General features: G+C 37.3%; 3 protein-coding genes across 3 annotated transcripts; 1 reads left to right on the top strand and 2 right to left on the bottom strand.

Annotated features, from left to right (window-relative positions):
• Positions 1-6,805: 6,805 nt before the first annotated feature.
• On the top strand, positions 6,806-7,303 carry LOC148690684 (uncharacterized). Its single transcript, XM_088684984.1, has one exon. The coding sequence runs from the start codon at positions 6,806-6,808 to the stop codon at positions 7,301-7,303; it is 498 nt and encodes a 165-aa protein (XP_088541110.1).
• A 5,532-nt stretch (positions 7,304-12,835) lies between these two features.
• LOC137723582 (uncharacterized) lies at positions 12,836-13,291 on the bottom strand. Its single transcript, XM_068462816.2, has one exon. It carries the CDS (start codon positions 13,289-13,291, stop codon positions 12,836-12,838), a length of 456 nt encoding a protein of 151 aa, XP_068318917.2.
• Positions 13,292-18,482: 5,191 nt separating this feature from the next.
• LOC137723686 (uncharacterized) lies at positions 18,483-19,263 on the bottom strand. Its single transcript, XM_068462913.2, has one exon. It carries the CDS (start codon positions 19,157-19,159, stop codon positions 18,671-18,673), a length of 489 nt encoding a protein of 162 aa, XP_068319014.2. The 5' UTR covers positions 19,160-19,263; the 3' UTR covers positions 18,483-18,670.
• Positions 19,264-25,808: the final 6,545 nt, after the last annotated feature.

The raw sequence follows: 25,808 nt of genomic DNA, 5'->3' as shown, positions 1-25,808 counted from the left end.
CAAAGGATCAAGAAAGCTCTCTTCGTTCTTCGTTAAATCCTCTTTCAAGATCAAGCCCCGACGGCCCTTGAAGAAAGTGTTCATCCGTTCATCCTAAGCATAAGCCCCCAACGGCCCTTTGGATCAACAACCTCAACAAATCCACACATCCAATCGTTCTTCAAGATTAAGCCCAAAAAGCCCTTAAAGATCCGTTCATCCATCAACCTTCAAGATCAAGCCCAAAAGCCCTTGAAGAAATCCACACAACCATTATTCAAGATCAAGCCCCGACGGCCCTTGAAGAAAGTGTTCATCGTTCATCCTAAGATCAAGCCCCAACGGCCCCTTGGATCAACAGCACAAACAAATCCACACATCCAATCGTTCTTCAAGACTAAGCCCAAAAGCCCTTGAAGATCTGCTCATCCATCAACCTTGAAGATCAAGCCCAAAAGCCCCTTGAAGAAATCCATACACCCATTCTTCAAGATCAAGCCCAACGCCCCTTGAAGATCCGTTCATCAACTGTTCATCCTTAGATCAAGCCCCGACAACCCTTTGGATCAACAACTCATCCACAAACCTACACCCTACGAAGATTGAATCAGAGGACCAAATTTGAGAGAGATCGTAACCCCAAAATCATAAACACAAAAATATTATTTTGTACACGTTATTCTGATTTCTTGTTTCAAAGAAACTTTCGTGTTCACACGTCCATTAGGGTTTGGTCGGCACATGCCATGCCCATGCCTGCGTGTAGCCATGGGTTCGACTACACGTGAGGGCTCGTTCGGCCTTCGGCCGGCGAGTGGTTTTCATGTGCGGGTTTGTGACTTCGAGTAGATCATTTTTGTATATTCAAACCTTCCATTTGAGCAAACTATGAGAAGTTTATCCTAGATTTTGGTTTATGTGCTGTTTTAATTAATTAAAAGTAGTTGTTTTAAATTGATTTGTGCATAGCATGCCATGATTTAAATATGTTATATTTTGAATGTTGCATTGTTATGAGTTTGTGATTATGCCGCATGATCCTATGGAAGGCGCAGGTAAGTTAGGTGATTTGTTACGTGATTGAAATGGTTACATTATATTGGTATGCATATATTCATTTAGAGCTCATCATTGTTGCATTCAGTTGTTAGTGTTCTCGTCCCTGGCTAAGGCCAGTCCTTCACGTGATGTTCACCTCCGTACCGCATAGTCGCCTTGAATCCAAGTTTGGTGCCAGCCCTGTTGTACAAGTCATATTGGGTGACTCCGACTTGTAGATGACCTGCGATTTATCGCTAGCCTTCACGTGATCATAGCACTAGAGTGTAAATACTTACACCCAGCCTTATCGTAGAGGTCGCACTAGGTGAGTTTGACTCATGTGCAAGCATAGACTGATGAGTAATAGGTCCAGTAATACAGGTCACATTAGGTGACTCCGACTGACATGATAGTTTAGATTGATTCACACCTGACTTGCATTTATTATTATTGAGAAATTGTGGCATGGCGTGCTTTTGTTTTCTCTGATTTGTGCATTGATTTTCATGCTTACGTAGTATTATTTACAGGAAATTGTACGTATTTTACAGTGAGGGGTTATTACTTTCAGAAAAGATAAATGTGATGTCTAAAGCTTTGTTTTTGCCCACTCACCCTTCTGTTTTTCGCCTTTCCAGGTACTAGTTAGCTGTTGCTCTGTGTGGCACAAGAGGATTACCCGACGGATTTTGACATTCCACTAAATTATGTAGGGTTCTTCTCTCTGGTTGTGTATTTGGTACTTAGTTCGACTGCACCTTTAAATTGCCTATGCTCTGAATGTTTGTATCTTGGGTTTGACCACTTCCGCATACTCACTTATTTTTAGTTTAAGTTTTAGTTTTGGTTTTAATTCGTTCACATTTTTAATTACTTCTTTTGCACTCTTGGCTACGTCACTCTCACGTGACGGCCAGCACACCTTGACTCACACCTTGACTTTGGTTGGGGTGTGTCATTTATAACATTCTAGGTGTATTCAATTAGAAATTTATTTTAAAGAGTTTGAGAAAGTTGAGGAATTAGAGGGAATTGGAGAGATTTTGTAGTGTATTTTAAGCATCCATAAATTTCGCCTCTCCCTATGACATTTCTAAGGAATTGGATCAAAATTTTATATGGAATCTCTAAAAATCAATTGAACTACATAAAAATCCATGGATTTATAAATCCATTAAAGTCTCTCAAATTCTCGATTGAATGTCTAAATCGTGAAAATGATATTTAGAATTTGTTTAGATGTGTTTTTGAAATGACTGAAAGCGCTTTTGGTGAACATGTTTTTAGAACCAATCATTAGTAAAGATGCAATTAAATCCTGAAAAAGCACTTAAAGTGTTTCTTGGAAGAAGCACATAACTGGTGCTTCTTGCAGAAAACACTTTAAATGCTTTTGAAACCCAAAAATATTTTCTCTAAAAGCACTTTAAGTCATTTTAAAAACACATCCAAACGGGCTCTTAGATGATAAAGAGAACTAATGTATTTAATTGTTATGTTTATATAGTAAAATAATAAAACGTGAGTGAAAAATGAAGACTTTCCTCCTTTAGAAGAATTATTATTCATATACATTGATACCTTTTCTTCGATCATGAATTTATATAGGGTAAATTACATAAAACTACCTCAACTATTGGGTCATTAATAGTTTCATACCTCGTTTTTAAAAAGTTTCAATGTCATATCTTATCTTCGAATTTTGTTGCAATGTCATACCTTCCGTCAATTGTCTGTTAATTTATCTATTAAATGCTGACATGGCTTGTGACGTGGCACACTTTATATTAAAAAACTAAAATATAATTATATAAACATTTTTATAAAAAGAAGGTGGGGCCCACCCACCTTCTTCCCTTCCACCCGTCTCCCTTCTCTATCGGTCTCTCCCCCTTCTTCATATCTCTTTCCCATTCATCGTCCCCCCCCCCCCCCCCACCCCACCCCTACCCACCCTTTGTACCCCAAAAAGAAAGAAAGAAAAAAAAACAAAAAACCCAAGTTGCAACCCAGAAGAAGAGAAAGGAAAAAAAAAAAAAAAAAAGAACGCAAACCCAGTTCGTCCCCCCCCTCACCCACCCAACCTGCAACCCAGAAGAAGAAGAGGAAAAAAAAAAAGAAGAAAAAAAAATAAAGCCAACCCACCCTCTTCCCTCCTTTATACACTATACTCCTTAAATCCACACCCATTGGAGAAGACAGGATCTGGGTTGCAGGGAAAGGGGGGATGAAGATGGGTTTTTTTTTTTTTTTTTTTTTTTTTTTTTACTGGGTTGCAGGTTGGGCTCGGGTTGGGGGGGGGGGGGAAGATGGGAAGTGGGTGCACATAGGAGGTGGATGATAGGTGAAGGGAGGGACAATGGATGGGGAAGATGACGCCCCCCGGGGGGGGTGGTTGAGGGGACAGATGGGGAAGATGATGAAAGGGTCGGGGGGTTGGGTTTAGTTTTTTTTTTTTATAATTTTAATTTTTAATATTTAATTAATATTTTTTTAGTTTTTAATAATATTTTATTAATTTTTTAATAAAAAGTGGACCCCACCTCATGCCATGTCAGCATTTAACAAAGGAAATGACAGACAACTGACGGAAGATATGACATTGCAACAAAATTCGAAGATAAAGTATGACATTGAAACTTTTTAAAGACGAGGTATGAAATTGTTAATGTCCCAATAATTGAGGTCGTTTTTTGTAATTTACCCATTTATATAAAGTCATGACCAAGCATATTTTTTTAGAAAAAACTAATGAAAAACGTTTGAAAAGTTTGAGTTTTAACGAAAATGACAAAAGAAAGGGTAAAATGAATAGTACCATGATTGACTTTTTAGTGTAAAAATGTGGTTTTTCGTTAAATTGAATAGTACCTGGAGCTTTTCGTTAAAGTTCCTTTTTTTTTTTTTTGGTAGTGCTTCACACACTTATTTTCATTTTTTATCCACACATGAATTTCCAACCCTAGAATCGAATGAATTGGACAAAATTAATAAAAATCTATGAGAGGTAAAAGTAGGTGTGTGAATAATATTTTTCTTTTTTTTCATGCCCAAACAAGATAAACCTAGCCCTAATTTCAGGTGGGCAGAAGAATTTTAAAATTTACTATGATTTTAAATGAATTTTTGAAAGTAAAAGAGGTATTCAATAAAAAATTAAAAGAGTTTATAAAAGTTCATAAAAATTCAGGTGTATTCAATTAAGATTTAATTTTTAAATGATGTATTTTATTGGAATTAGAAGAGATTTCATAATTGCATTTTCTTTGAACTGAAATTAGAACAGAGAGCATGAAAGGGAGAGAGAGGGGTAGGGGAAGATAGAAGGGTGAGTTTTGCTCCAGAAACGGTGCGGTGGAGTTGGGGGAGGGTTGCTGTGGTTAGAAGATGAAGTTGGATTGGACTTTGTGGTGATATCGGTTTTCATTTATATTTTGTTATAACAAACAAGAAAACATTTCAAAGGCACCGCCGCACCGTATAGTTTGACAAACAAGGGAACTGGAAATACTTACTTTGGGGCTTTTCGGCTGGAAATACTTGCAAAAAAAAAAAAGGAAAATACTTGCGAAAAAGGGGATAAAACGTTAGAAGCATCACTGATACGTTGCTGTCAACAAACTTTTAACTCTTTCATCTGTATTCAAGTCATCCAGATGAGCGTTATTAATTCAGTCAGACCGCAGCATCACTCATCATTCATATTCCCTGACATATTCACAGGTATTGTAACTGTATACAACTTAAAACATCAAGTAATAATATTACATATAAGGGGCTTAAAATAAATCATCAGGAGTGTAAGATTTATCTTATGGGATAAACAAATATCAAAGGATATTTCACCCACATGAGGACATTAACCTCCTAATTATCTATGTGATAATTAGATGAAAATCAAGAGATATTCATATTAGAATATACTTGGGATTTTCATGGGCTTTTCAGTCTTTGTACACTCTTCCCAACCACTATCTAAGGAGGTTTTGGGGAAGAGAGAAAATATAAGAAACACAAGCTATTCCAGAGTTCAAATATTCTAGTTAGGTCTTTAGAGCTATCACTTTCGGCTCTAGGTCTTGGGAGGGGAAAACCAATGGGCAACTCAACATACGACAGCCAACCGGACGACCTGCGAGGTTCTAGATGTGCACGAAGGATCAGAGCAGTTGTTCGTGTTTGTAGGAGCGTGTTGAGATTCAAGCTTCCACATAAAAGGTACACACGTCCTTCAAATTCATTTATAGTCTTCCAACAGTGGTATCAAAACCACTCACACACTCCTTGCATAAAAGCATGAGATATATATATATATATATGAATATGCCATGTACGAAAACCTTGAAATCATGAGATATATATGAATATGCCATGAATGCTTGTCTTTAAAATTTTCGTTTTTGCCATGCTTATTTTTTCTGGGTTTTAATGCTTGGGTTATGTTGTTTACATTCATAAGACTATGTTTAAAATTTGGTAAAGAAAAACCAAGTGGTTAGAGAGATAATCGAAACACTAGTTTCGTAATAGCATGAAAAATGAATTTTTTCAAGGTTTTTGCAACCCTTTTTTCATGCAGTTAGAGTGTTTTTAAAATTCACCAAAGAAGACTTAATTGTAGATGGTAATCTGATCCTTCTAACGACATAAAATATGCATAAAACGGATGCATATTCGCTAAGTTATGGCCTCTATAAACAGGCCTCACAAGAGTGAAAATCTGGAAATTCTAGATTTTTTGGAAGATAATGAACAGTGGTTCATCTCTTCCACTCTCGGCCTAAGCAAGTACGAGTACAATGCTAAGCTTTCGTGGATGTTAGCTACACCGTTGGATTCATCTTAGGGAGTTCAATTTAATGGATGTCAAAAGAATGGCATCGGACAGCGAGAAGTTGTTGCTTGTGTGTCATGCGCCACCCACGGCGAATGGGTTTGCGCAATATTAAATTGATTATTAAAAAAATTAATTAATTTTGCACCACCGCTTTGGGCGGCTCGTGGGCCGTGTTTATGGGACACAGCTGGCGAGTGAATCATTGTGGTTCATTGACCTACGTAAGTGTATATTTAGGTTTGGTATTAGAGACGTTTTTAATTTACTAATATTTAGGAAACATTCTTAATTATCCTTTAAAAAAATCCAACACATGCCAAGATTTTAGGAAAATAAAAAAAGAGATAATGTTGATCAAATTTGCTCATGTTGATTAAGCATTTTAAATTAGAAAGGAATATTCTCTAGGAGAATATTTAAAAATAAAAAAAAGGATTACCTAATTAATAAAAAATAATGAAATTAAACTAGGGTTCACTAATGGTCACCTCTTGTTTGATGTGATGTCTAGAAAAAATCTTTAGGGAGACACTTTGGGCGTCAAAGAGGTTCGGTTTTTAAAAGCTTTGCACTCCCACCCCTCACGTATTTGACTTGGCCGCACTTACGGAGGCCCACATGTCGAGCCCATTGTCTAAACACCCTAATCGTTGTGCACTCAATTGGATGTTGCATGAAAAATGAATAAGCTTAAAACATAATAATGTTTAAATGAGATTTATTTCGAAAATAATTAGAAAATATGATCTTGACTCTTAGAATTGAATGGTAATTACGAGTGACTTAGCGGATTTTTTAAGAATTGAATGGTAATTACGAGTGACTTAGCGGATTTTTTAATTTCAATCTAGGAGAAAAAGTGAAATATTTTCTAATGAGTTTTTGAAATAAATAAATGTAAGATGTGTAATTAGTAATGTCAAAATTATTTCACCCTTGTAAAAAGAAATGGTTGCCAAAAATGTTGTTGCTGATTTGACCATGGGAGAAAAGCTGGTTGGAACCAACTATGATATTTGGCACAGGAAGATCCAATATGTTCACAATGAACAAGAGCTCTTGGAGCCTTTAGAGGCTTCGGTGGATGAGCCTGATCTTGAGAGAGATGGAACCACTGCGGCTCAGTATACGGCTAGAGTAAGGTCTTATGAATCTTGGTTCAAGAAAGATCGAAGTGCGCGCTTAACTATGTTAAGCAGCATGCATGATGATCTTATTGGTGAGTATGAAGGGTACTTGACTGCCAAGGAGATGTGGGACCACCTGAAATTTGCTTTTGGTGAAACCTCAATTACTAGGCTGAGAAGTCTAGTGTTAAAGTTTGAGGTTTACAAGATAGATCCTAAGCACTCTGTATCTGAACATCTTAGGGAGATGTCCAACATGATACGAGATTTGAAAGTTGCTGGAGTATCCTCACCAATGAATAGCAAGTCCAAGATGTGATTAGGTCCCTCTTAGACTCATGGGATGCCTTTAAACAGATCATGACGCATAATGATCAGATTAAGAACTTTAATGGTATATTGCGTCATGTTGAACTGGAAGGTGAGCGCTAAGTGGCGACCTAGAATACTGCCCTTTTGACTCAAGGTGGGTTCAAAAAGGGTAACCAGTTCAAAGGAAAGGGTACGACCAAGTCTGAGAAAAATGATGCAAAGCTTGCTCCTAATTCTAATAAGATCAAGGCCCACAGAGGTAAACGTGGCAAGAAAGACGAATCCAAGTCAATGTGCTTTAACTGTAAAAAGAAGGACACTTCACTCGTAATTGCACTGAACCTAATAAAAAGGTAATCCCGAACCCTAAATCTGTCATTGTTTATGTATGATCGCATATACATGTTGCTCACACGTCCGTCCGACAATTGGATTGTAGGCACATGAGCAACCAAGCATGTGACGTGAGATAAAAAGGGGTTCAAAATTTATCAACGCTTTCTAGCAAAGTCACACTGGGTGTACGTGGGTGAAGGAAGTCATACAAAAGCTTTGGGAGTTGGTTCGTATTGACTTCAACTAAGCACTGGGTGTCAACTACTTCTGCATGATGTCTTGGACGCCCCTGGAATGCAATTTGATTTACTTTTAGTTACTACACTTTTATATGAAGGATATTGTTTTTACTTAAGCCCGTCTAGACTTGTGATCTATTTGGATCAAGTTGAAATTGGATTTGGTTCAATAAAGAATGATTTTGTTTGCTTGGATTTGATTGATTCTTGTTCTTCTACTTCTTTAGTAACTGTTATTAAACATGTTAATTTTGAAACATGGCATGCTAGACTAAGGCATATAGGAAAAGATAGAATGACATGGTTAGTCAGAGAAGGCATGTTGGGGTCACTCACTAATGTCAATTTCCCTGTATGTGAGCCTTGTTTAGCTGGCAAAGTAGTTAGAAAGCCTTTTGGAAAGGCTGTTCGAGCTAGTCAATTGTTAGAGTTAATCCACTCTGACATCTGTAGACTAATAAGTGTGAAGGCCTGTCATGACACCTCTTAATTTCTAACTTTGATTGACGATTACACGCGATATGGTTTTGGGTACTTGATCGCTCATCGCTATGAAACTTTAGATTGTTTCAAATGCTTCGTAGGTGAGGTTGAGAATAAAAAAGGAAAGACTGTAAAAGCTCTTCGCACTGATCGTGGACACGAGTATTTGTCTGATCAATTTAAGGTTTTTGTGAAAGTAAGGGGGTACACAGACAACTTTATGTTCCTTACACTACAACAAAATGGTGTTGCTTAAAGGAGAAATAGAACTTTATTAGACATGGTCAGGTCTATGATGGCGTAAGCAAATCTCCCCATATCTTCTAGGATGATGCATTATTGATTGCAACGTATATACTTAACCGTGTGTGTTCAAAGATGGTTTCCTCAACCCTATACGAACTTTGGAATGATGTAAAACCCAATCTGGGTAATTTGCATCCTTGGGATTGTGCTTGATTTGTTCATAATCAATCACATAAGTTTGGAAAGTTGGGTCCTAAAGCAAATAAACATATCTTGATAAGATATTGTGAAAACTCGAAAGGTTATGTAATGTACGGTGAACATCCAGATGGAGGGAGAACCGAGATTAATTTACTTGATGTGGAATTCATAGAGAATAACTTCCCAAAACTTGGTGATACTGTCAAAAACCTTGATCTCCATGAGTTGGAGAAAGATGAAAAAATCGTAACATCTTCAAGCGAATGAGGGGAATTAATTTCCAATCCAATGGTTGCTGAATATGATCTAGGAGGACTTGATGCGAGTGGGAGTACACAACCTAGTGGGAGTAATGTATCCATAAACACTCAAGAGAATACACCCAATGATGAGAGCGTACCCTTTGAAATTCAAGGTCGCACAATTTGAAGAAGCAAGATAGGCTACATTCCCAAACGTCATTTTGAGGTTGATGAGAAGGCCTACATTTGCATATTTTCAGAGGAAGACGAACCTTCTTCTTACAAAGAAGCGTTGTCTTCAACGGCCAAAGAAAATTGGATAACTACAATGGAGGAAAAGATGAGCTTTATGGACAAAAATACTGTTTGGGAGTTAGTTGACCTTCTGCCTGGGCGTAAAACCATTGGAGACAAGTGGGTTTTAAAAATCAAACGCAGGGCGGATGGTTCAATTGACAAATATAAGGCACGCCTTATGGCAAAAGGATACACTCAACAATTGGGTGTAGACTATGAAAAGACATCCTCCCCTGTGGTGAGGTCTGCCTCTATTTGCCTCATTTTAGCTATTGTTACTCAACTAGATTTGAAACTTTACCAAATAGATGTTAAGACAACATTTCTCAATGGAGAACTAGATGAAGAAATATACATGGATCAACCTCTAGGCTTCGAGGCCAATGGACAAGAGCGCAAAGTTTGCCGCCAAAAACATTCTATATATGGCCTCAAGCAAGCGTCTAGATAGTCGAACATTAGATTCCATAATTCAATCACTTCATTTGGTTTTGAGATGATTGAGGAAGACCACTGTGTGTATCTTAAGAAATCTGGGAAAAGTATTCTCATACTTTCTCTGTATGTTGACAACATCCTAATAGCGAAAAATGACAAAACCTCCATAAAAACCATGAAAGCGTGGATGTCATCCCATTTTGAGATGACATAAATGGGTGAAGCACATTATGTGCTTGGAGTTAAGATCACGAGAGATCGTTGAAGGAAACTTCTAAGTTTGTCTCAAGAGACTTACATTAAGAAGGTACTTGAACAATTTAAGATGGAGAACTCCAAACCCATAGACACTTCTATGGAAAGAGGCACAATATTGTCCTTAGAACAATATCCAAAGACCAAGAAAGAGAAAGAACAAATGGTAAACATCCCTTATGCCTCTGCATTAGGGATGTACGCAATGCTTTGCACGCATCAGGACATTTGACATGCCGTGGGCATGGTAAGCTGCTATCAAATTAATCCTGGACAAGCTCACTGGCAAGCCGTCAAGAGGATTATAAGATACCTGCAAGGAACAAAAGATTTAGCCCTATGTTACCAAGGAGGGGATCTAAAGTTGAGAAGATATAATGATGCAAACTAGGCAAGCGATAGAGATGAACGCAAGTCCACCTTAGGTTATGCTTTTGTCCTTGGAGGTGGAATTGTTTCTTGGTGTAGCAAGAAGCAAGCTTGTATTACTCTGTCCAAAATGGAGTTAGAATATGTTGCCTTTGGATTAGCTATTCAAGAAATTGTTTGTCTTAGGAGGTTTCTACAACAGATGGGAGTTACAGCATATGCTCAAAAAACTGTACTTGTCTACTGTGATAGTACTTCAGCCTTAGCATACACTAAAGATCCTAAGTATCATGGCAAATCTAAGCACATAGATACACGATATCATTTCTTTAGGAATAAGGTTACCAAGGGTAAAGTAGTGTTGAAACATATCTTGACCAGCAATATGCTTGCTGATCCCATGACTAAATCCATAATTAGAAACTCGTTTCTGACTTATGTAAAGAATATGGGTTTATGTAGGGTTTAATGTGTTTTTCTTTCTATTTGACATTATTATTGAATAAAAAGGCATTCAAGTTTTTCATTTCATATTTATTTATTTTTGAAATGATTGTTTACACATCTTTATGAGTGTCACCAAGATAGAATTTTTTTTTCACATGAACGATTCTCCCTGGCGAAGAGATAGCGAGTAGGATTAGGCATTTGTGTCCTCAACACATTGGGCTACGAGATTGGACATGTGTATGTTGAACGTACCAATATGCACAAGGTAAACGTCGCCTTAGAAATGTCTAAGATGAGACGTAACAAAAGTCGAACATGAGATTTGTTTCATGTTGAAGCTTGTAAAGCTGGATATGAGTATCTAGAAGGGCACCAAGAAGGCGACTAGGCTAGAAGACTCAGGTTAGGCGCTTGTGTAGCAACTAGACTAAGATCCGTATGGTATATGTTCAATGGACATATGACACACTCATTGAAATGAGGATACACTATAACATACAAATCATATTGTATGTGCCATAACCGACTGATAGTGGGAGTGATGAATTGATCCTTGCTTCAATCATTGTGTGAACCACAAGGAATCTATATGATTCCACCCTTATGCCCTTTGAACTAAAGTCTATGTTAGAAAGATGAGGTTTAATGATCACTACTTTAGCACGTTTATCTAAGACGGTCAAGTTAGCTACTGTCCTAAGAGGCATGTCTAGGCAAGCAATTAAATCAAATTAGACTGACATGAGAGCTTAAGGAAGACAGTTCGAAGAAAACACCATGTCATGTGATTCATTAGCTGCGCAATGTCTTTTGATATTTTTTATCAAACATAAGACATGGATACATGATACTTGTGCCACATGACATTGTTTTTTATTTCATAACGAGGGATAAAGAATGTCAAGTCTGGTGTGTGACAAACAGTCTGGGGCATAAAGCGATGAACTTCTAAGTGATACACTGTTGTTAGTTTAGTGATAACTTAATGGCAGTGCTCCTGGTCATGTATGTTCTTTCTCACGAGGTCGCGTGTCCCATTTCCTATATGAGGAGATAGACTAGAATGGATGTGAACTAAGTGTGTTGATTGAGACTATGCCGCACCCTATGTGGGTGAGTGGGAGATGTAGGACTTATCTTATGGGATAAATAAATATCAAAGGATATTAACCCCCTAATTATGTATGTGATAATTGGATGAAAATCAAGAGATATTCATATTAGAATATACTTGGGATTTCATTGGCTTTTCAGTCTTTGTACACTCTTCCCAACCACTATATAAGGATGCTTTGGGGAAGAGAGAAAATATAAGAAACACAAGCATTTCCACAGTTCAAATATTCTAGTTAGGTCTTTAGAGCTATCACTTTTGGCTCTAGGTCTTGGGAGGCGAAAACCAAGGGGCAACTCGACATACCGTAGCCAACTCGACGACCTGCGAGGTTCTAGACGTGCACGGAGGGTCAGAGCAGTTGTTCGTGTTTGTAGGAATGTGTTGAGATTTAAGCTTCAACATAAAAGGTACACACGTCCTCTCGAATTCATTTATAGTCTTCCAACAATAAGTAAAATATCTCAACACAGCTTTCATCTACAATTAATCCAATACATGCATGATGATGCACATTTTGGCAAAGTTGGCCACGAGCCATGTGTCTGTATTTTAACATTAACTTTGTTTTCTGTTACTATGGTAAAATGTCAACTACATATAAAAAAAATTAGATTATGTAAATTAATGTCAAAATTGTTTAATACAAGGCTTTGGATTTGATATCTTTTGTGTCAATTGAAGAACTACCATAGTTGCATTGATCAACATGATGGTGGAGATTGTCAAGATTGTTGGGAAAAAGTCAATTAGATTAAATCATAAGAAAAACAAAATTAACAATACAGAAATTGCTTAATTAATCAAAATAACTAAGACATACTTGTTCTCCTAGAAATAAACATATCTATATAGCTTCTGCTTCTTGGTTACACATATTCCTTGACATTGATCATTTTTTCTTCATCAAACTCACAAGGCTTGTCCTCATCAATCCTCCCAATTCCAACACTTTGACCGCGAGCCATGACGTTCGATCCACTCCCAGCCTTCCGAGACAGCCTAGGCTGCTGTATTTTTCCAGCAACTAGACCTAGATTAGTACTACCAGGAGTCCTAGCAGAAGCAGCCCTCACAAGCTCCCTGAAATCTTCATCGCTGCTGGCGGTTGATATGGTGGAGCTGGCACTGAGGCTTCTAGGCAAAGCACTTGGGATTTGGGCACTAGGGCAACCCATCATTGCATTACAGTCGAATTGTCCAGAGCACTCTGTAATGCTCTGAACATAAAAGTCCCTGGCCTTTACCAAAAGCCTTATGGGAAGCTTCATCAACTTGCTGAATTTTTTTTGATCCTTCTTAGATTTGTTCATAACGTTGGTCATGAATTATGATCATGTAATTGCAGTATGGCATATTTGTACACCCAATAAATTTTTATTTTTCGGCTTAAATGCATAATCTGGTTTGCATGGGTTTATGACATGTGTCCATTGTTTGTGATGTGTATCTACTAAATGTTGATAAACATGTTGCAACTTGCAAGTGTCCAACGGTTTTTTTTGCGACTTATCTTATAAGTTTTCACTGGGTTTTATTTTTTATTTTTCAATCCAAAAGATGGAAAGAGCCAAAATGGATGAACTTTTTCCACGGTTTGAACATGTATTAAGTTGCTTTCTCAAGTGACCAACAAAAAAAACGGGTGTACTTTTCATGAAAAAAATCTTAAATTTAAAAGACGACAATTGTTGTAGGCCTATTCTATTGAGGGAAAGAGAGAGGACCAGCGGTTTTGTGTGTGATTTCTCACCCTTCGTGCCTTTATGTATTGTGAGAAGGAAGAAAGAATCTTACTCTCCAAGTAATGCAAATACAACAAGGAAAGATCTTATAGAATTCTACATATAATCTACTAAGATTTACACCTCCGAATGGAATTAGAACTACTACACAATCACACCCTGAATGGAATTAGAACTGCAACACTCCCCCTTAATTGTGTGTATACTCGAGTAGATGGCGCATAAGGTCTTCAACGATGATGTAGACATAGTTGATGAAGTCGTCGGCATAATAAATGAATGTGAGTCTAAAAAACAGACAGAAGAATGCATATAATAGTAAAATTCACAAAACTTAGCTATGATAAATTCTCAAGTAAGATAAAGTCCGAATATATCCAATGCCAGTATGCATGTGCCACCATGCACCGTCCAATGTCATGGGATATTTTGTTCAGATTAAATTATGTGAAGGAGATAATATATCCTATTAAATCGGGGGTTCTTATGCATCCCATGTCCAACAATTATGACTAAAAACATGCTCAATGGCCAATGGTAATTGATATCACAAGAAAAGGGTTTCCGAATAATACTTGCATTCTCCTTCTAAGATGAGCTCTTCCGGTCACTTACCAATAACGTGTTAATTGTGGGAATTTTATAATTGGAACCATTAAATTTCTTAATCTTCATTTAAAAATCATTCTTACAAAATTATTCAAATCGAAGATTGTTCAGTCATCCACATGTATCAAATATATGGATGATACATCATTAATGTATTCTTGGTACATACATCATTGATTTATTTGATCCGATTCGAATAATTTTTTGTAGGAATGATCTTCAAATGAAGATCAAGGAATTAAATGGTTCTGATTATGAAAATTTTCCAATGAATATACGTTATTTGCAAGAAGGAGAATGAGTTCATCTCCATAAAATAAAAAATAAATAAAAAATACAACCATTATTTACATTATTACTCTCAGTTGTATTAAAAAGTGGGGAGATAATTTACACCTAAAACATAATTGGTTGAAAATAAAAATACAAACTATGGAGTAAAAAATAATCCCAAAATTCCCATAGGCGACACGTGAAAAAAAAATGCAACCATTATTTACATTATTACTCTCAACTGGTATTAAAAGGTGGGGATATAATTTACACCTAAAACATAATTGGTTAAAAATAAAAATACAAACTGTGGAGAAAAAAATAATCCCAAAAATCCCTAGGTGACACGTGGATTTTTGGACAAGAAATATGAGATTACCCTTGAAAAACATAGAAATTCGCACACGCATGCAACGAACAATAACGGCTCAAACAAGGAAGCATCAAAGGTGATCTCTATGAAATTTATTCAAATTCCACTCATCACTCCCCTCATTCATTTTATTCAATAAAGTAACCTCCAAAACTTTCTATTTAATTTGAGAATAATTACCACAGTAATTGCAAGATACTATTTCACATAATATATTGCAATAATTCACCCAATTCCACCATATATGGCCGGCCACTTCTATAAATACCTCACTGATCAAACTAAAATGCAAAGTCATTTTGCTACCCACAAACTCCTAATAATATATTCTTTTCAGAATTCTAACTTTGGCATCAAAGATTCTTCGACCAAAGTCCCCCATTGATCACGCATGAGGCTTTTGGCCTTGCTCGAAGGTATTATTATTTTGCAGGTGCATTTTCAAATGAAGAGACAGCAGAAATTTGCATCCACACTAAACACCTGACAATCCGCCACTTAGTACCATCATCCAAACTTTGCTCCACCACAATGGTTCATTCCATAGTGCAACGTATTATTGAATGACGTATAACTAGACTTGACATTTTAAACCCAACACGTTAATCTGACTCGACCCACCCATTAAAATTAGCATTCGGGTGAGTATTTAACGGGTCGGGTTGTTAACGGGTCAACCCGTTAAATAACGGGTCATTTTGGGACAACCCGCAAAACCTGTAAGCACTTGTTAACACTCGTTATCGAGGGCTTTTGTGTAATTTCATTATTTATAATAGGAAACCCTCAAACTCAAAGCCTATCTCTGCCACTTCAAGGAGGTTGCTGATATGCTCCAGGACTGCATTCCCGGCTCAAAATGGGAACAGATGACTCTTCCTTCTCCTCCGGTGGCTCTGACACTTCATCTCAGCTGTTTTTTCGAAAGCAAGTCAAGCTTCTCTCCTCCAACAACGGCAACTCATCCTCTGGCTTGCCGGATCAGGATTTGGGATCCTTCCTTCAAGTGCTTCTCTGTCTTGGACTTGAAGAAGAAGGTCATGGCAAGCCTTTGTCAAATGGCGAAGAGGATGGACAACGGAGGTAACTATCAAAATGGATTGATTCCATTGGTTTTGCATATTGGCATTGCATGTTGGATTTTTGAAATAGTTTTTTTGTGTTTAGCTTTCTATGACTTTACTAGTCCCATTATTTATTTTCACATCAGGCTTCTTGTTGTGCCTTTATGTTTCACTACTAAATGCATTGCCAACTGTTGTAAATGAAATTTGAATGTGAGATTTTGTTTGTACATTAAAATGCGTAATTTAAAATGCAAAATTAAACAAAAAATCAAAAGAAATTGTTAATGGGTGTTAACGGGTGAAACAGATGAAACGGGTGACCAATGAGCTTAACGGGTTAAGTTCGGATGACCCGCTAGCTTAACGAATTGAGTTCGAATGACCCATTAACTTAACAGGTCGGGTTTCACCCAACCAAAACCTAATAAATCCAATCCGTTTCTATAACAACATTTTGATTGGGATTTGGGACCATATACGTATGCGTATACTGTATCACCTATGTTAGCGGCTCTAACACTAGTTATGGTATGTTACTATCATTTTTTAGGGAAGACTTCAATATGAAGATTCTCTTTTCTAACTTTGTGCTAAAATCCAACAGCAAGTAGACCGTATTTAATAAATTTCTTTAGAAACCAACTAACTCTGAAGTTAGTGGCATTTCTTTTCTGATTTCCCAATATTAGAAAAGGTTCTAACTTCTAGATTCCAGTTTTCTTGATCATTTGGCGACTAAGGATTTGTGGTCGCTCATTGTCTGAATTTTTTCTAAAAAAATAAATATAAAACTACAATAAAATGTCACCAAGTCAATTGACCTCTGCTATATCAACAGTTAGGAGACGTTGATAAGATGGAGGAACTTGCTCAAAAAATACTAATTCAAATTGCAAGAAAAACTTAAACAAGCCAAATCATCAACAACAAAATTAATGTTTCGAATGACATGTCGAATTTCATAAGATCATCCAATCTTAGAATTTAATATCAAAGATTGATATTGAAACATTAAAAGCACATTTATTTATTCACCATTTGTGATGGATTCCTTGATCAACATGTGACCAATACAAAATTTCTGAGAACTTCAAATCTCTCCTTTTAAACTTTTATTAAAATAATAAATTTTCTTACGAAACAAATAAAGACCAACAAAAATGATCAGATAATTAAGGAATTGTTATAACCCACGTGCATTTGGTTTTGGAGTAAAATGACAATTTTTCCCTGAATTTTTACTCAACTTTCAATTTCTTCTCTAAACTGTTTTTTTTTTTTTTTTTTTTTTTTTTTTGTCAACCCCTAAACTTTTTAATCGAAAAATTAAGTACTCAAACTAATTTTTTGGCCAATGTCCCCCTTGCTATTAGTTTTCATTCATTTCATCCAAACTTCTCTTAAATATAAGCATGTGCACAACATGTGAGGATAGTTTGATCGCTTCATTTTTTAAAATAATTGAAAACCATAGATTTCTAAAATGTCAACCTACGGAAATATATGTGATTCTATAACTTTTGTGTCTAAAGGTCTAGCGAAGTGACGCTTTTGTCCTCAAAGGAGTGCCACGTGGTGTGCACGTAATAAGAGTTAACGTTAATTTGGATGGGATCTAAAAAAACTAACAATAGAGGGGAAATCGGCAAAAAAAAAAAGTTTAAGTCCTTAAATTTCCAATTAAAACTTTTAGGGGAAAAATCTAAGGCTAAGTGAAAATTCAGAGCAACTCCAACGTATCAAGGCCCCCTAGGGCAACTTCCTATTGAATAGCCTCTAGTGAACGATAATTGCCTTTAATGAACAGTAATTGCATTTTGCATCTCTACCCCTAAACTGAATTGCCATGGCAATATGCAATAAAATATTAGTATTTTTTATTTTATCAAATAATAAAAAATAATTTTATTTCAAATTTTGGATATGATTTTTAATCGGTCTCGTTGTAACACGTTTCATTAAATAAGAAATTACAACCCAAAATATTTGAGAAAATATAAAATTGTAGTGTAAGATGGAAGATAATGATAAGATATTTATAGAAAAATTAAATTTTTTTATTAATTGTTTACATTTAAAAAAAATTATTAATTTATTAATTTTTTATTGCTTTTTTACATTTTTTATTAATTTTTAAATTTTTTTATTAATTTTATAATGTGGCTAACATTATCCTAACGTCAACCTTGCATCATGTATCCTCAGGCTCTCGCGTCATCAATTCGAGCCGGGCCTCTCACTCGAGCCTTCCCCGAGCCCAATCGCCCGCATGGGCTGGAGTTGCTAGTTGGGGCAATTGGGTTGGAGCAACAGCCGGTCCACCAGGCTATTGAATACGGTGGAGCTGCTCTCAGGAGGGGAATTCACAGTTTACTCTTTGGTTTTGCAGTCCTTTTCTCGTGGATCCAAATGATGACCACGTTGACAGTTCCGATAACTGATGAACACATTTCGTGCTCTATAATATACATCTTTCATTTCACATAATGTTTTACATAGCAAATACTGGTTCAAAATCTGCAGAACTAAAATCTTATATAACCCCCACTCTACAATCCACTAGCTCAAGCATTTGAACTAAAAAGGATATTAAGATCAACATAATACAATTGACTTTGATATAAAAAGCTACCCCTTCTAATTTGTTCTCCTAGAAACAGCATAGCTCCTACTCCTCAGATACACTGCTCTCTTGATCTTGACTTCTTCTTCTTCATCAAATTCACACATCTTGTCTTCGTCGATCCTTCCGATTCCAACACTTCGACTGCGAGGCATGGCGTTGGGCACTCCTGCCACCGGAGGCTGCCTAGGGAGCTGAGCTTTTCGCGCCAGATCGAATTCAATTTTATTCCTTACGCTCCTATCAGAAGCAGCCCTCATAAGCTCCCTGTAATCTTCGTTATCAGCAGTGCTTGATTTGGTAGAGCTTGTGCTGAAGCTTCTAGGCAAAGCATTTGGGACTTGGGCAGCAGGGCATCCCATGACCGTGCCGTAATCGAATCGACCGGAGCACTCGGTCATGCTCATGATGTAGAAATCCCTGGCCTTGATTAAAACCCTTAGGGGGGCCTTCATGAACTTTGTGAGTCTGCTTTCTTTGGTAGGTTTCTTCATGTTTGCCATGATAGAGAATGCAACTGTAGCTAGTCCTGGAAATTTGTATACCAAATAGTTTTGGCTTATGTGATCTCTCCCCACGCTAGAAAACGGGTACGTCAGTATATATCAAGGAAAGGGATGGCGGCTTTTCATAATGTAAAGGGATGTATTTCTATTCTTGGTATTATTTTAAGGGGTTTATGTACCGCGACATATATCGATAGGTGAGTTTGGAAAAATTAGTGTACCGCCACTTGCAATTACACAAAACACGGTCGTATTAATTTTATGGGACACATTTGATACGTAAGATTGACTTGGTTTAGACTAATTATAAGTATCGATTTGGCAAAAGTTGGCTGTTTAGGCCTAAATGGTATAAAATAAGCGTACATAGAAAAAGTATAATCTCAGCTTATCTAGTTGTTAATCAACCTCATGTTTAATCATGTTGTGACTAGTGTTAAATAGCCAATTCAATTTTAATCCGGTCAAATAAACATCTAAGATGGTATTATCCATGTACTTCTTTTTATTTTCACACATCGCTTTTAATTTTTTACTTTCGGACCAAATGAATAAAGAGGATTAAATAACAAAAATAACAGTAGTGTGTAAAAGATTAAAAAAAAAAAAAAAAAAAAAAAACTAATGAAAAGGACATGAAAACTTTGAGTTTTAACGATAAAGACAAAATAAAGGGTAAAGTGAATAGTACCAAGATTGACTTTTTAGTGTAAAATATGATTTTTCGTTAAAATAAACAGTAACGGAAGTTTTTCGTTAAAGTTCCAAAAAAATAAAATGTAAATAGCACCACCCAAATTATAAACCAGGATAATAGTACCAAATCTACTACCCATTGTGATATTACTGACAAAAAAATTATAATTTCAAGGGAGAGTAAGTGCGCGGTCTGCTTTGTGCGAGTAAGGTAGCAAACACGAACAGACGGAGTAAACAAGTTGGAGGGACCATGGACTTTGTCAAAGTGAAGCCGGATCAGAATTATTTATAAGCGTATATGATAAGAACAAGAGTACCATTCACGAAATAGTATACTTTATACTAGATACCGTAAAATACAATTAAAGACAGAGTGTTACGAATATAAAAAATTAATAAGTTGTAGCTGACGGTGGAACAATGGGCGATTTAGAATCATTCTTTCTTTTGTTTCGTGTACTGAAATTTGTCCCTTATAAAATGGATGGACGATTTATAAGGGACGGACGAGTATTTTTATGCTTACAGCAACATACACGCAACAAAATGTGATGTTAAATTTTATTGAGAAATTTTATTTGATCTTTAACAATTTATACTTTGATATTGAATACTTATGTTAATTAGGTATTAAAATCTAATGGTAATTCTGCTGCATGGTTTCCAATTAGTAATTCTTTAGGTCGTCAAGTTTAATAAGTGCTTTTCATTCTACAAGCTGAAGCTACATCTTTAAGGAGAGCTATTGAATGAATCATCCGAATGAAGTTTGATAAAGTTTACACTGAAGTAGACTCTAAAATTTTAATAAAAGCGATCAAGAAGGAGATTCAAATTCCATGGAATGATGGAGACTATCTTCTCTCGTCAAGGATATATATGGCATTTGTTGAACGATTTCCTAATTATATGATGAATCACATTTACAAGGAAGGCAATGTGGTGGTTGATGGTTGGTAATCTAGCACATACTTGCAGTCAATTGTGTATTTGGTTTTGTATGTTTTTCTCCAAAAATAGTTCATAGGCTTTTATTTGATTTGTATGTAATAGGATCCGTGGACGATCCAGTCTGAAATGTTTGTTGTCTTAAAAAAATTCTACTTTATGTAATATTATTAAGAACAAAAATATTTAAAATAGAAAGTAGAGGCGGTTAGATTCCTGTCCAAAAACAAGCTAACCAAAAGCGCTGGAGTGATCCAGTAGCCTCTTAATTGTTGGGGTCCAAAAATATCATGCACAATCCTAACTACATCTTGAAACCCAATTATCGTAAAAATGCTACGAGTTAAAGTTTAAATATTCAACATGATCTTCTTCGGATTCTTTTGGTGAGAATCCTAAGAATTCGTGTATCGTGTCCGTTCATCATATATCGTGTAATCAGTTTTTGTCAAGTATTGTTTATGTTTAATTTTAAATAAAAATATTTAAAATAATTTTCTCCCGCACGATGTACGATGAACGAACAAGATTGACGGATCTACGGGATCCTCACAAAGAGGATCTGACGAGGATCCAGGTTCTTTAAATATATGCACGAGTGCAAAAACGAAGGATATGTTAATTTATGACCATGCCATGCCAACAAAATAATAATTTTATAAATTAGACGTTTGTATAACCACGCCGAGCCCATGTAAATTTACGCACATTTATCACGCCATGAAATTTTACGCCACCAATGTTGTAATTAAATCACCCCAAGCACGGTACACGTTAAAGTGGGCCCAAACCACATATAAGGGCTCACCAAGTTGATTTGTGGATGTGCGATTGATCTAAAGCTCTCAAGCAAATCCCAAGGGATCAAGAAAGCACTCTTCGTTCTTCATCAAATCCTCCTTCAAGATCAAGCCCCAATGGCCTTTGAAGAACTTCCACCAACTCAAGATCAAGCCCCGACGACCCTTGAAGAAAGTGTTCATCGTTCATCATCTGTTCATCCTAAGATCAAGCCCCAACAGCCCTTTGGATCAACAACCTCAACAAATCCACACATCCAATCATTCTTCAAGATTAAGCCCAAAAGCCCTTGAAGATCCGCTCATCTATCAACCTTCAAGATCAAGCCCAAAAGCCCTTGAAGAAATCCACACAACCATTATTCAAGATCAAGCCTAAAAGCCCTCTTGAAGACCCGTTCATCAACCTTCAAAGATCAAGCCCTGAAAGCCCTTTCAACCTTCAAGATCAAGCCCAAAAGCCCCTTGAAGAAATCCGCACAACCATTATTCAAGATCAAGCCCAAAGGCCCCCTTGAAGACTTGTTCATCAACCTTCAAAGATCAAGCCCTAAAGGTCCCTTGAAGAAACTTCCTTCAACCTTCAAGATCAAGCCCCAACGGCCCTTGAAGAAACTTCAAACTGTTCATCCAAGATCAAGCCTCCACGGCCCTTGGATCAATCGCACATCCACAAATCAACACCTTACAGAGATCGAATCAGAAGATGAAATTACAAAGAGATTGTAACCCCAAAATCATTAATTAATACAAAATATCTTTTGTACACATGTTCTTGTTTCAGGAATTTTTCGTGTTTACAAATTTGGCACACCCGGTGGGATAATCTCTACCTCTCATCTCTTTCTCCGTTCAAGAAAACCAAAGCACACCTCCAAAATCAATGGCATCAAGCAAGGGACAAGCCATTCTTGCAACCACTGTTAACTACATTGCAAAATATAAAGTTGGTACAAAGGAAAAGAAAGATGATAGAGAGAAAACTAGAAAGATTGTATTGATTGAATGGATAAAATGTATATCAAATGAACTTAATGAAATACTAGCTATACAATCCCTTATATAGCCATATATTCCAATTACAATAATACCCTTCTAACTATATTTCTGTTATATCAGTTATTACCCCCCCTCAAACTAAACTTGGAGTATCCAAGTGAAGTTTGACACTAAGGCACTGTGACTGGACCCTTTTTGGAACCTTGGATTTGCTGCAAACTGGTGACGTTGTGAAGGTGACAATTACTCTGATAGAAGGAACCACTGGGATAGCAACCTTGACTGGAAATGTACCCATTGGAAGCTTAGTTGTAAGCAGCTCCCTCAAACGACGAATTGCCTTAACCTTGTTTGCTAAAATATCAAAGAATGGCAACAGTTCCTCGGTTTCTAATGGAACGCTTGGGGAAAGCCAGAGGATTGGCCTTAATCCTTTCTTATACTCATTCTCCTTGCGAGCATCATGGTGATGATTCCTGTTATCAGAACTTGTGGAAGAAGACGACCAAACTGAACCCTGTATCATCCTTTCAAACAAACATAGTGCAGATACAATATCTCCATCCAAAAAACCAACATTCCTCTGCCTCTCACAGGATCTTCACAAAGGAGTTGTAGCACACCCTCATGCCGGTTATAACAATTTCTCGCGGGTTTACCCTTCGTGGGATTTACCGTTAACAATCTCATTCAACTTGGCTTCGGCCTTTAATATGTACAAACAAAAAAAAAAAAACAGAAAATTAACAAACTATAGTGTGGCATCGGCCTTAACTATAGCACCACGGGATCGCCCTTTGTGGATTTTACCAAAAACAACTTCTTTGAACAATGGCATCGGCCTTCACAATTTCAACAATTCAACAACTGAAAATCAATATCTATGTAGGATTACCCTTCGTGGGATTTACCTACTCAAAACATGGGATTACCCTTCGTGGGATTTACCATTAACAACTTCTTCTAACTTCATCGAATAACCGGACTTACTGTAGATTCATGCTAACAACTGAGCTGGTTAGACTTGACATTATAGGCTGAGATAAGGGAAAATTACTGCACAAAACTCCTAACAGAGTTGCAGAAAATTAGTGAAGTAGAGAGACATGAATCGGATACTGAAAAATTTGTTGAGTAATTCTACAATGAACACCCTAAAGATACAACCAGCAATCCTACTCGCACGAACACCAAGCGATGCTGCAGTTACCAGTCCTAGACCACCTTCTGACCGTTCACCCCAGGTTTATGATGAAGTCAACATGCAACATTCTACTAACAATGTGTCACCGCCCATTTCACCAAACATATCAAGATTTGCAGAAAAATCAAATCCCATAAAATTGCAGCATATCAGTGAGAGAGAAAGAACTAGACACCATACACATTGCACAATCCAACAATGACCAATATTCTTGAATCCAAATACCCCAAATATCACAAATACTGATCCCAGAGAAGATTCACAAGAAAGATGAACAACATAGTGAACATTCTCTTACTGAAACATTTAATCAAACAGGTTATAGGCACTGTGAAAACCAGAAATCAAGAACCTGATAAGAACTTCAAGCTTGACCCACTTTCATTCTTCAAGATTTCATCTTTGTCGTCTCAAACCCACCGATCAAGAACTCATCCATTGCTTCCTCCACAACTTTCTGATGGACAGACAGCCGCTACTGCTGCCGCCATACAACACCATCATACACAAGTGCAATCTCTTTGGCAACAGATCCGAACCCAAGAAATTAAACCCCATGGGTTCGTCCAAAGCCATAGCTCTCGCCACTGCGCAATACGCACCGTTTCGACCAAATGATGACACTGCGTCACAAGCAGGAGGAAGAGAACCGGAACCGGAACCAGATTGAGATTCGGGAGATGATGAGGGAAAAGAAGTCGTGTACGGACGAGCGAGAGGAGGACAGCGCGGGGTCGTCGGAGGAGATGGAGTCGCCGAGGTCGGTTGGGCGGGCTCGGAGGACAACGGCAGATGGTTACTTGATCGGTTCTAACCCCAGTGCTAACAGATCCCAGCCCAAACATGGCGTCGGCAGAGCAGTTGGTACTCGAACTCAGCAACCCCCAACTTCGTGAAAACGCGCTCACTGAACTCTCCAAGAAGAGAGAATTATTTCAAGACTTGGCAACAATCACGATCCCAACAATCGGACAAAAAACAACTCAAGAACAATTGCGGAAGCACCGAAAATCTACTAGAAATTTGAAGAGAAACTAAACTAGGGGAAAAGAAAATTGTAACTACTACGAAGAAGAGAAACCACCAGAATCCATGGCGTGAGCCTGGTGGCTCTGATACCATGTTAACTACATTGCAAAATATAAAGTTGGTACAAAGGAAAAGAAAGATGATAGAGAGAAAACTAGAAAGATTGTATTGATTGAATGGATAAAATGTATATCAAATGAACTTAATGAAATACTAGCTATACAATCCCTTATATAGCCATATATTCCAATTACAATAATACCCTTCTAACTATATTTCTGTTATATCAGTTATTAACCACCAAAGGAAGAAGCATGAGCACTACCGCCACGAATGAAGCATCCATTGGTGCCACAACCACTCCTCAACATGCTGTTGCAAAGTTGATACCGCTAAGCAAGCAAGAGGAGCATCAAAGGAGCGAGTCGGTCATCAACCTGACCTTGCTGGGGGCACCAAAGCATCCTACTGAGGCACACAAGATGACATCCCAAAATGGCCAATGGGGTTCTACATCAGCACCCTAGATGTCTGAAGGAAAGTCGTGTCTATTGGTTGCACAAGTCATGACCATCGACGTCACCTCTGTTGAAGAACAACTGGCTCAAATAAGTGAAGCAATTGCAAAGCTCACACGGATTGTGGAAGAGAAGGATTTGCAGATCGCCACACTCATCAACCAACTAGATGCGCGGCTCGACGTGACAATCGACCCAAGTGTTGGTCCATTAAAGAAAGAAGTCGACGAAGAAGAGGAGCTTTCAGCAGAGAAAGTCGAAGAGAAGCTGAAGCTAGACCAAGCAACGGCGTTCATGGGATCTCTCTCTATCCAGCAGCTATAAGAGATGATTGCAAACACCATCAAGACACAATACGAAGGAAGCTCACATGACTTCGTACTATACTCAAAGCCTTACTCTAAGCAGATTGATGCTTTGAAAATGCCAAGGGGTTATCAGTCTCCAAA

This window comes from Pyrus communis, chromosome 15 (genome assembly GCF_041283825.1).
Source record: "Pyrus communis isolate YQ-2024b chromosome 15, ASM4128382v1, whole genome shotgun sequence".
Lineage (NCBI taxonomy): Eukaryota > Viridiplantae > Streptophyta > Magnoliopsida > Rosales > Rosaceae > Pyrus > Pyrus communis.
This window is presented reverse-complemented; position numbering and strand designations above follow the sequence as displayed.

Excerpts from the sequence above, each read along its gene's own strand:
- LOC148690684 (XM_088684984.1), top strand. The coding sequence starts at position 6,806 with ATGGTTGCCAAAAATGTTGTTGCTGATTTGACCATGGGAGAAAAGCTG.
- LOC137723582 (XM_068462816.2), bottom strand. The coding sequence starts at position 13,291 with ATGACCAACGTTATGAACAAATCTAAGAAGGATCAAAAAAAATTCAGC.
- LOC137723686 (XM_068462913.2), bottom strand. The coding sequence starts at position 19,159 with ATGGCAAACATGAAGAAACCTACCAAAGAAAGCAGACTCACAAAGTTC.